This window comes from Aristolochia californica, unplaced genomic scaffold, assembly GCF_029961685.1.
Source record: "Aristolochia californica isolate CCGP_79_NKW_82.1479 unplaced genomic scaffold, dmAriCali1.0.hap1 SCAF_1, whole genome shotgun sequence".
In the NCBI taxonomy this organism is placed as follows: domain Eukaryota; kingdom Viridiplantae; phylum Streptophyta; class Magnoliopsida; order Piperales; family Aristolochiaceae; genus Aristolochia; species Aristolochia californica.
In genome coordinates this window covers 56860475-56872859 of record NW_027181770.1, presented here as the reverse complement: position 1 = coordinate 56872859, position 12385 = coordinate 56860475, and the positions used below count along the sequence as shown (strand labels likewise).

Sequence of the window (12385 nt, the reverse complement as noted above, 5' to 3'; positions counted from 1 at the left end):
TGCTACTTTTTTTTGAATGATAATCACAAAAATAATTCTATTTGTTTTATCTGCCCACTCAGGCCTGCAAGGGGCTTTCCTAGTATATTTTAACATTTAAAAATTCTTGCAATCATTTTTTCACAGAAAATTTGCTTAAAAGACCTTTATTTCTGCACCCAGAGCTGCCTCCGCCCCCTCCAAAAACAGAAAAAGGAGCAAACTTACCTTCCATATCTTTGTGAAATTTGTTCAGATTATTATTTAGATCTTCTCTTTTCATCTGGACCAACTTCATCTCCCTTTCAGCTTCATGAGATTTACTGTTCAAATCATCATACTCTTGTCTGACAAGACTGCAATAAGAAGAAATATTCCATAATTAAGTATGAAATCACCCAAACAATGAACAAATCAAATTCCAGCAAAAGAGTATAAATCAATTCTTTTAAAAGGCAGATAATAATGTTGGTCACTACATCCACCTTGCTCCTAAATCAATCAAACTTTTAGTAATTATTTTGGAAATTAAAATTTATAATTGTATATATTAAATGGTCACATGAAAACATCGGGAGGGTTTTTAGTGTGAGGTTTAGGGTTCAAGTATCACCAGGGTAAAGGGTTTCAACATTAAAAGAAAGGACATTTTCATTGTGACAAACTCTCTTGGAGGAAGATAGGAGAGGGAATGAATGTATGCGAGAGAAGATGACTCTTGAGAGAGAGAGAGAGAGAGAGAGAGAGAGCAAGAGAGAGGGAATGAATGAGCAAAATTGAGTGGCTTTCCAGATTAAGAACCATGGTCAAGCTTTCTGGAAGTCTGGAAACATTTCTACAGATCAAAGCAGTTTTAGATTTGGGCAGAAAGTATCATGAAATCCTTCTTTCTTCTTCTGCCATGGTGACACTCAGGAGCTCGTGGATAGGATTGGTGAGTTTCCAAATGGTCTTCTCATGATTTTAAAAGAATGGCTCACAGCATAGGTTCATAAGAATTCCTTTGGTGCCCCTAGAAAATTCTCAGAGCCACTTCCAATGAATGATGGGAGAAGCAAAGAATGTCTCCTCTAGGCATTTTCTGCATAGAAGGAACTCCGGAGCTCCACTTACCTGTAGAGCCTTGGGTAGCTTCTCATGTCCGCCTAGCACTGGAAGTGAGAGATGGAAGGAGAGTCGGTGCAGTTAATATTCCAAGTAGACCTACAAGAAATTTGGAATAGGAAACCTTCTTACATTTGCCTGAACATTTTTTTCATTAGGTTCGTCCAGCACAGGTGTCTTCATGTATTCGTCTTCCTCAACCCTTTGCAAAGTTATTTCAACCATGTGCTCCTGCATTACAAAAGACAGAATATGCGGAGAAGGAATCTTCCTGGTTAACACTGCTCCACGAATAAAGTGGCAATCTACTATTACATGTTTGGCTCTCTCGTGACATACAGAATTTCTAGAAACAAAGAGAGTAGCTTTGTTATCACAATACATTTACATAGGCTTTTGAATTTGAAAACCAAACACTTTTATTAACCTCTTTAACCACACCAACCAACCGGCCTTTTCTAGCGTTATATTCAGCCTCTACATAAGACCTAGCCGCTATTGTCTACTTTTTGCTCTTCCAATTCACAGGGTTACCACCAATAAAAGTACAAGAGCACTTGCGGATCTTCTATCAGTTTTGCAGCCAGCATAATACACTACAAAATAACCAACAACCTCAAATGCTTATGAGACTAAAAACTTAACCCTTTTCCAGAAGCTCCTTCAAGGTACTTTAAAATCCTTTCAACTTCTTCATAATGTACCTTTCTCAGGCAATGAGGAAGTGAGAGTGAGAGAATGAGGGATAAAGTGAGAGAGACAGAAAAACAATCGGGGAATGAAAGGAAAAGCAAAGGAAGATGAACGAGGAAGATCGAGTGTGTGAGTGAGGGAGGAAGGAGAAGAACAAAGGAGGGAGAAAAATTGCCAACCGAGACGAGATCAAGACAAATCTATTGTTTTGCCTAGTTTTCCTGACAAAAAAAGGATGAACCTGAGAACGTTTGGAAGAGGAAGAAAGTAACCCTTGGAAAGTTTTTAAAAGATCCAGAAACGTGAGGACAAAGCAACAAGTTTTCAGTATGAGAGCACAATTGCGAAAATTAAGGAAACTAGCAGATGCAGCAAAGGGCACTTTACTCTCAATTATTAATGGTGAAAAGCTATTGTTCACCAAGGTTCCACTTGATATCTGTCATCTCTTTGTGAACCAAATGGAATTTCTCTTCAACAACAGAGATGAAAAATTCCACAATAAGGAAATTTGAACAAGAGACTCATGTTTTGTTCTTTCTATTTTTCATTTCCTAAGGACATAATGCAAAATTGTTCATAGTCGTGCAAACAACTCTACCCCACAATCTATTGATGGGCTCAACACCCTGCTGCACTGGCCTGGTCTCTTCTTGCTCCTCCTCATGCCAACTTTTTCACCTAGTGTGCCTGTAAGAACAAAATCCCCACGGCAGATGCCATGATCAGATGGGGAACTCAAGTCCCTTACCCGTCTTGTCACTTCTGCTGCATTCCAAAATTTGCCACCCATGTCTTACTCCATTGCCATTTTACCGAAGCTATCGGGGCTAACCTCCTCAACAGAATTGACATACAATATTGTGTACCCCACAATATGCCATCTATGATTCAATCCATCACCAACTCTCGGCTCCCTAAGCTTGGAAAAATGCTTATCTCTAGTTGCGTGGGTCACATTCCTTGGTCGCTCTGGAAAGAGAGAAATAACCGAAAGTTCCAATTTGAATCCTCTCCTATTGAGGTGCTTGTTGAGCACATTGCTAGCCAGGTCTCCGCTGGCTCCTCACAAAGAAAGAATTCCTCCACATCAGCAACTCTAATTTTTGTGGAAACTAGCGCTTGATTGTTGCTATGGCAATCTTGCCCTCCAAATATGACAATGCGGTGCCCTCCCCCCCAAGGTCACTTCAAGCTTAACTTCAATGGCAATGCTTTTGGCTGCCCTGGGTCTGCCGGATTTGGCGAAGTAATTAACAATGAAAATAGCAGCTTCCTCCTCTCCTTCGTCGGTCCTTTGGGTATCTCCGACTCCACCACCGCTGAACTTGTTGGGCTGTTCCAAAGCCTCAAGATCTTCCGGGACCGACTCTCAAGTCCACTTATCATTGAAGGAGATTCCAAAGTTGTCATTGACTGGTACACTCAACTGTTACCCTCCTAGCGGCACATGGATGCCTTCCTTGAAATCTGTAGTATCTCTTCCTCTCTTAATTGTACTTGGGTCCACACCCCTAGATCCGCCAATCACCTGGCGGACTTCCATGCTAAACGAGGAACCTCCCTCCAAAACCTTATTGTGGAGGGTGGTCCCACCCTACAGGTTGTATTTTCTTTCCTTTTTGTATAATATTGACACATTCCATCAAGAAAAAAACCCAGGTATCAGCCACAGAGTGGTTGCGGCAAGTAGTAAGCTGGAGGAGTAAGGGGAGGGCGGAGGCAATAGGCCCAGCTCCTGCTCACCAATCAATCCAAAACTTGAGGCTAGATCCATTTCCAATAAAAAACTTGACGGCCGACCTGACGACCGAGAACAAATGATGAAGTGATCTCTAGAAGGGGGAGAGTTTGTGCTTGCTGCCATCAAGAAACCAGGTCGCCCCGAGAAGGCGAAGTTAGAAACCACCATCTACCAAAAAGCCACAGAGTCGAATTTGAGCTTCCAAAACCACTTAAGAAGGAGAGCAGCTCCCATATCCTTAGTGCCTCTAATTCCCAAACCACCCATAGTCTTCGGCATACAAACGTCATCCCAGCTGACCAAATGATAATGAAAGTCATTGCTAGTTCCACGCCATAAGAAACACTTTTTGATCATGTTAATGAGCCAAAAAATAGATGCGGGGCAGGGAACAAATGAAAGGAAGTAGATGGGGATACCCGCCAAACAAGTGTTAAGAAGAGTCAGTCTGCCAGCTTTCCATTACCAAGAGGATTACCAAGAGAAGAATCTTCCTTTCCAAGAGGATAAGTGTCACTTGAGTCTTTCCATTACCGAGGTCCAAAGCCTTTTCCACGGTCTGCAGTCGATGAGGGGGAGCCCAAGATGAGTGGAGGGGAGAATCATAATCGAGCAACACAAAGTATCCGCCATACTCCGAAGTAAAGGGGAGTCGATGTGGATTTCCATAATTGAGGACTTGCTCCAATTGATCTTTTGCCCATAGGTGATCTCAAAAGTCCCCAAAAAAGCCTTGATATTGCGGATCTGGTCGAGGGCGTTGATGCCAAAACAAATGGTGTCGTCTGCATAATGGAGAAGAGGGATGTCAAAAGCACTCTGATCTGAAATCGCATCAAGCCACAAAAAGTTGTGGGCTGAATTAAACATAGAGGTCAGGTAATATTGAAGAGCAGTTGGGAGAGAGGGTCTCCCTGCAGAATACCACAGGAGCCATGCAAGCAGCCGTAGACAGTGCCATTAAGAAGTAGAGTGTAAGAGGTTGATGAAATGCAACTGCGAATCCAAAATCTCCACCTGTCCCCAAAGCCCATACATTGCATGATATCATCAAGGAGAGTCCAATTCACACGGTCAAAAGCTTTCTCAAGATCAAGTTTGAGCTAGTCCCTTTCCTCTCTTGGTATTTCCCTTATACATGTATGGCTTGAACTATAACTTTACTAGTGTTGGGCGGGCTTCCTAAATTCCACCAAGTAGGTCATCACTTCAACGCAATGTCTATAGGAGCAAGAGTGTGCCCAAATCCAGATCGAGTAGAGTCAAGTTAGTTTCTTCTTCACCCTAAATTCCACCAAGTAGCTCATCACTTGGTTCTTGCCATCACTTTAGAGCAATGCCTATAAATCCACTACCTACAAGAGCAAGAGTGTACCCAAATCCAGCTTGAGTAGAGTCAAGTTAGTTTGTTAATCACCCTAAAAGCGAATGATTTTATGTTAACCTTAAAAGCATGTAGACTCTTACAATTACCCTTAAAATTAGGTGATTTTGTGTTATCCTTAAAAGTGGGTAGACTCTTACTATTGCCCTTCAAGTGGGTGGTTCCGCCTGTATGTCTCAACTCATTAAAAGAACTAATTTGGCCGGTGTATGGATTCTTGTCAGTTGGATAGTGGTGGTGAATTCATCCCACTTATTGTGTCAATACAAGCCAAGTTGCTTCTTGACATGGTTCCGAGCTTGGATGGGAGAAATACACTATAGTAGTGGAGAAGCAAGCAACGGAACCAATTCAAGTTTGCTAAGATTGGACATGAGGCTCTTGGCAATCCCGAACCAATCAGCTTTGGCAGGGTAAACTGGGAATCTGCTGTCATTTCATACCCTGAACCGTTGGGGACTTCAAACTTCACTTCTGATGAGCTCATGGAACTCCTTCAGGGCCTCATTGTTTTCTGCGACCACTTATTTGGGACCTTTTATTATTGAAGGCAACTCCATTCTCATTTCATACTCTAGACTATTGGGTACTTCAGAGTCCAATTCTACTGAGCTCATGGCACTCCTTCAGGGCCTCATTGTTATTCGCAATCACTTATCTGGCCCCCTTATTATTGAAGGTGACTCTAAAGTGGGGGAGTAATTGGTACTCCTTCTTTGTTGAGCCCCCTTGGCACTATTGGATGACTTTCCATGACATTAGGAATGTTTCCTCCCTCTTTTCTTGATTTTGGTTCCATGTACCGAGATCAACAAACTCTTTGGTTGATTCTCTTTCAAAACAAGGAGTTTCCCTCCAATCTCTTGTTGTAAAGGGATTGCTCCTTAGCTGACTGGTTGTTCTCTCTTTCGCTTAATAAAGCTCACCATTTTCAAAAAAAAAAAAAAAAAAAAAAAAGGTTGGAGGTCAAGAGTTGATCAAGTTGCTAACCAGAGTGATATTTTTTCAAGACAAGTGAGTGAGAAGGAGAAAAGAGAATGAAGAACAAGGTCCATAAATAATGAAGTGGGCCGATTGGAAGTAAAAAAATTTTTTTTTGCTTACAAGCTGAAGTTACAAACTCCAACTTCAGGGGGGGGGGGGGGGGGGTAATCTCATGGAATCTAAATAGTCTGATAGAGTTAGAAGTCTCACATGTGGAAGTTGTTCAAAGAAGGAAGTCAAGGACGCAAGGAAAGAAGAGGACATCTACAAGTTAGCTTTCTAGTTATTAGTTTGTTTTATGTTTCTTAGTGCCTTAATTTAGTAGGTTTAAGTATTATAAAAAAATTAGTAAGTGTAACTTGAGTGTACTTGGGACCTAGGTAGTTTAGTTTAGGTATAATTCCATGTGCAATAGCTATCATAAATAGAATGTGTGAGAGAGTAATTGTACATCTCTCGTTCCCTTTCCTCAATTCCTGTTTCTTCTCTTTACTCGTGCACTATAATTCTACAATTTCTCACACCACTAAATGGAATCATAACAGTCATTGCAGATCTTTAATGTCATCCTTCAGTCATAGAAAGACGCAATAGAACAAACCTCAGAGCATGTGTGATCTCCTTTTTGATATCCTTGTCAGAAGGAAACCTCCCTTTCAGCACACTCTTAATTTTATCCTTGTGCTCATCAACTCTGGCAAAAGAAAAATCAAGCATTAGAAAACAAGAAGAACCACAATATGTACATGCAGCAGAAGCATAAGTTAAGCACAAAAAGTGAAATTGACTTGCATCTTCTTATGTTTTTTCTTGAGGCCTTCTAATTCGTCTCTTTTTACATCTAACTTCACTCTATCCTCAGAGTCACTAGCCATAACATCTTTATCACGATAAAGACCTTTAATCCTCTGATCCAAACTGGATATTTCAAGTTGCTTTTGGTTTATGTTGAACTCATAATTTCTCTCTTTCAATTGAGTAGACTTCCTCTCCACCTCCATGTGCTGCAGAAGAAGTTGATTAAATGAAGTTCATAATAGTAAATTGAAATCTTCTGAAGCTTAAAGACTGGTCTGGACTAATCACCGTGTTCTTTTCCTTCTCATCAATGCGTGAAAGATTATGGTTTGATAGTTCAATCTCAGCCTCATCTCGTTCATTCTCTTTCTCTTCTATCTGCTTCAAGATGCTTACCTGAAAGTGTATTGCATCAGCATAGTCTTACATGACTATCATTGTAGGGACCAAAGGCAGCTATATGCTATTACCAACTCTCATACAGACCTTCATCGCTATTTTGGCCTGCCTCTGACCTTCAGATTCACTGCACTGGTTGCTTGCACCCACATATCTATCCCATAAAGATTTCAGCTCCGTTTCACTAGCTTTCTGAAATTTAATCTCAGGCAATTTAGTTTGACAGCCAAATTAAAACTTGAACTACATAGTTGTTGCCATCAATGAGATGTACTAAAAAATCAAACACAAAAAAAAGATGAGGGAAATGTTAAGGTACAATACAAATCCTAAAGCATACTATCGTACTTATATTGATGCAGTGTTGCCTCACTTGCTGAGTCAACTGGCATTTCAGGTAGAGTCCTATCGTGTCTCATACAAGTCATCTGATCACTCAGAAAGGTCAACTCAAATTTCAAAAGGGCTTGAGTCAAATAGGGGTGTACACCTGTCTCAGGCATACCCCCTATCTCACGGTATAAATAGCACCTTGCTAAGTTGCTTGAACCTTGGAGAAGTCCACCAGAGTCTCAGGCCAGTCAACTTGATACAATGATGTGTACCTACGGTGGTTGTTAGGGGAGGCATCCCATGCTGTATTTTCTTGTTTTCCTTTGAAATAAAATCATCACCATTTCAAAAAAAATGTGTACCTACAGTGAGACTCATCTTGCACACCGTTCTACTTAGGATTTTATATATTATGAATAATTGATTGTCAACAGTACATTATATGATGCTGTTACAAATTTTCATTGTCCAAAAAACTAACAATCAAGTTGTTTATGCACTTATCAAAGTGATTTCTTTTCCCCAACCCAACTCCAAATATATACAAGATTACAATAATATTTTTAAAATAATTAACACAATGATTGTAAATAATGCAAACTACTAACACCCTTGAACTTGTCTTGAATAGATGATCCAAGGTTTGGATCCAAGAAAATTTTAAATTTCTATAATCAAATGGCCCACACAGTTTATATCATCCAACCCAAAGTCGATGACCAAAAAATGTTCATTTAATTGATGAGAGCATTGAAACTTCAACTTGATAGTAAAAGATTTCTATTAAAGAAAGAAATTTATTAGATCAAAGGACTATATGTTTCTCAACTTGTCATGTATGTATTTTTAACTTTTTTTCTTGAAATTTCAATTAAAACATTTGACAAAAATACTAGACGGTCATTCTTTTCTTCAAGATTTTTTATTTTTTATATACTTAGATTCTTTTCTGGGGCTGATTTAGTCTACACAGTTTTTCTGTTATGGACCAAAGATAGACCGAGCTGACTTGTATCTTGGGTTTTGAGGATCCGAAGACACGATCCAAGTTAGAGATGTGTACCCCAATAATTGAAGGCAAAAAGGCCACAGTTTCCCCTTTTAAAAAAAAAAAAAAAAAACAGGAATTGATGTGTCATGTAAAAACATCAGAAGTGTGATTCAGTGATACTAGTCACCCTAGCCTTCTCCTTTCCCCTGGGCTCCCCCAGCTTGTGCTCGACAAGGGTTGCATATTTTTTGTTTTGCAATTGATGTACTTTGGCTATCTTAGCTTCTCATTTGCTGGTGGTATTCCCTGTCCTTCTCCATTCTTTACATACCATCTCAGATAAAGAAAAAACAATTAAGACATTGACATTAAGTGAAAAAAGGACAAGTGATAGCTTGTACTTAATTTCTAGACTGAAGTCATTGAAATGGAAAAAGGACAAGTGATAGCTTGTACTTAATTTCTAGACTGAAGTCATTGAAATGGAGCTTTTTTACAGCATAAAACAAAGGAAAAAGCATAAGAAAATAATTAGTTCCCTCTCATCCTCTCTTAAACAAGACAATTTTAGGTATTTGTGTTTGCCTCACTTCACAATTGAATCTACTCGCCATACAGTATGCCAAATGCAACAATAAGGTCCATAAAATATAAAAACACATATTAAACTATAACATAGTCACACCTTTTTATCCAGCAAGTCTGTCTCAAGATCCATCAACCTCATTTTAGCTTGATTAATAAGGTTAAATGCTACTTCATTGCTTAGAGGCAAATTAGGAAGAGGTCCCAGATTATGCTCCGAAAAGAACTTCTGAATTGCTGTATCACGTTCATGCTTCACAGCTTCATAACCCTGAAAACAAGTAAACCTTGTTATAAGTTCACAACAAAAACATGCACACCAATTCTCTCACAGAAAACCTCTGAAACATGCTCATGAAAAGAGCTGCTTATATCAGACTAAAGACTTATGCACTCAGGCAGTAGTTTAGGTGTTTGATCAGAAGTTGCCCTTATATTTGTCCACCATGCCACTACCATGGCCAAAAAACCTCATAGGGTTGACTAAGCAATCACATGAACAGATACATGCACTTCATGATAAAGCTTGTGACATAATATATCAGCTACAGACATTAAGACATTTAATCAACTACTTCCTACAACGACAAAATGCAGAGATTCTTCAGACAAAACACAATAACTAATACTGATTCGTTACATCAGCTGCAAGCCACACTAATAGACATATTTCCACCTAAACATGGAGAAAAAGAGAAAATGATGCACTTGTGGCATATTACTTCAGCTTCAGCTTGAAGCTTTGCAATCTCCCGTGTGGATGCATTAATCTGCTGTGAGGTAAGTGTACTCTCAGTTTCCACGTCATTCATGTGCCTCTCTAGCTTTCTTATTTTGGACTCCAACTGAGCAATTTTTTCTTCAAATTTCGATTGCCATTCCTTCAAGTCCTCATCAGTGTCTGGCGAAAGAAAGCATCAGTAAAATGGCCTGAAAGTTTAGAAATATTAGGAGTACAAGCATTTACCAAATACAGAAATTGTATTACAGGTCTGGCTATGCTTCAAACTCACAACTTCGGGAGTAATAATACCCACGCAATGTGACCCATAGAAATGCATAAATGAAGCCACACAACCAATGAATGCACATCCAGCCAGACAAGTAATGCCATTAACATTTTTTTATTTTTTTTGTATGTGGTACGTAATGCCTTCATCTGACCTTCATTTTCTTCAGCCAGATTAGCATACTGGGTCTGCTGGAGCTTGAACAACATGCTTCGCTTAGTATCCTTGATTGATATCTCATCTTGCACCGCCTGCAATTCCTTTAAAGTTGTTTCCGTGGAAGAGATCTTACGCTCCACATTTTGAATGTTCTGTTCCAGTTCTTGCATTTGAGAAATGAAAGATTCGGTTCTCTCTTGATCTTGAGCAATACTTTCCCTAAGCTGGTAAAAGAGCCAAAAACAAGAAAAAAGTTTCTGTAGAGGTAATGACAGGATATTTATAAATTCTAACGTTCATATCTCTAATATGTGCATCAAAACACTAAAGATAGATATAAAAAGGCCACAGCAACAGTAGAAAAGCATTTGAACAGCAGAAGTTGCACTAAAGTTCAATTAAATAGACAAAGTTCATGCTATATATAAACACAAACAGAAAGTAACACTAACTGTAACCTATGTAAGTGAAGGGTGTTTGTGGGCAATTGTAACCATAACGTCTTAGTCATTTATGTTCAGGGGTTACAAGATTAATGGGGGTCAGTAGTAACATATGTAAAGGCCTATAAATAGGACCAAAGTGTAAGGCTTATGCATCAGTCAGTCCACTAGGCCTTTACCAAACCAGGGCAAACTAGTCTGCATGCTGTAGAACTTAAGCATGATCAGAAAAGTATCCTAGGATCCATATTAAGCCTTGCACTTGTCTTTCTTCATAGTTTTGAAATAAAATACATTATTTTGTGTACATGGTGTATTCTTTCCCTCTCTGTCTCTGTTGGCTATACTAGCTACAATGTTTCCGCAACTCTGCCCATGTTAACAATTTGGGAAGGCTGACTAGCGTCACTTCCACTTTAGGACATTAGACCACATGGTGTAAGCTTGTTCCACGAGTGGGTAAGGCCTCACACCATGGTAGTTAGTATCAAAGCAACGATTCAGATGGTAGAATATTTGACACTAGAACTTATCCAAGTTGGAATGGATCATGTCTAATACAGCGAGCGGTGAACTTAGTTGTTTTGCCAGGAGCATCGAAGCCAAGGGTTTAACCCTGAACGAGGGGGAAGGCTAGTTTGAGGGGCTCCCTTGGAGATCCATCCAGACAAAATGGATAGCAGCTATGGTATGTGATGCAGATATTGAAGCTTGAACTTGGAATGGACGACGCGTGTGAAACCATGGAAGGCAAGAGACACAGTAATGGTGGCATAGCAGGGGCAGTGCCAAAATCCTCTAAAATGAAAGCTAATCAAGGACACCCATCCAAGCATTGTGGTGAAAGGCAGAATACCGGAATCAAGATGCGAGGCACAGGCCAGCAGAGGCCAAGTGCCCATGCGTGTGCGGAAGACAATGCCAGCACCTTGTTATGCACTCACGCAAGGCAGCCAGGCCAGTTTGTGAGAAACACGCATTTTTGCCAAGTGTGCATATCTGCCAGGGTGATAAAACAGAGTGCAGAACAAGAGATCTGCATGTAGATGTCCAAGCTGAATGGTGGTATGAGTGAGCAACCCCAGTGGACCAATGTTGTGCACCACTCAGCCGAGTGTTGCATGCTCTAGAGTTGGTTCTTAGTGGCATGCACAGTCTCAGGAAGTAGGGTAAGCTCCTAAAGGACAGATTGCTTAATAAAGGAACTGAAGGACTCTGAGTGCTGGAAGTCGCCAAGTAATTATGATTCAGGAGTCATATCCGACACAATAATGGCCACAAGCATAACAGACGAGCATAGCATAATGGCCACAAGTCGGAGTTACTGGTGCCATAATGGCAAAATCAGGTTAACCTGCAATTTATAGTTCAGTTATGGGCTGACCGGGTAGAAAAGAAAAGATTTATGTATTATTGCAGATATCCGACCAGGCAATTATCACAGAAAATCATTGGGTAACCGAAATCTGACCTAATTGAAAGAATAATTGGCCAATAATCCTGACATCAATACCAGAAGACATTACACTTCAAATCCTATACAAAAAGGGTGTGAGCTTCTCATTGGCACAAATTCCATTATCTGAGATAAGTCAGATACCTAGAGCACCGAAGCAAAATCAACAGGGCAACAAAGACCGTTTCTGAATTCACTTAGAGTCAATCGTGCCTAGTTGCGGTGGAAGCCAGGCTTGAGCAGCTTGAGGGCCAAAGTATTTCTGAAGAGTGCAATGTTGCACCAGAGCTATGTTCGAGTTTGCTCTTGCACTAGAGACAAGG

General features: G+C 40.0%; 1 protein-coding gene across 5 annotated transcripts in view; it reads right to left on the bottom strand.

Annotated features, from left to right (window-relative positions):
- Window positions 1–12385, bottom strand: part of LOC137952182 (DNA repair protein RAD50) — a 70636-nt gene that overhangs the window by 28696 nt on the left and 29555 nt on the right. For all 5 annotated transcript variants that reach the window (XM_068799255.1, XM_068799262.1, XM_068799283.1 and 2 more), the window contains exons 6-13: window positions 10159–10387; window positions 9717–9895; window positions 9095–9265; window positions 7173–7277; window positions 6975–7082; window positions 6681–6892; window positions 6490–6582; window positions 208–335 (exon numbers count right to left, since the gene is read on the bottom strand). In XM_068799255.1, coding sequence (XP_068655356.1) covers window positions 208–335; window positions 6490–6582; window positions 6681–6892; window positions 6975–7082; window positions 7173–7277; window positions 9095–9265; window positions 9717–9895; window positions 10159–10387 — 1225 coding nt within the window. The remainder of the gene's footprint in view (window positions 1–207; window positions 336–6489; window positions 6583–6680; window positions 6893–6974; window positions 7083–7172; window positions 7278–9094; window positions 9266–9716; window positions 9896–10158; window positions 10388–12385) is intronic.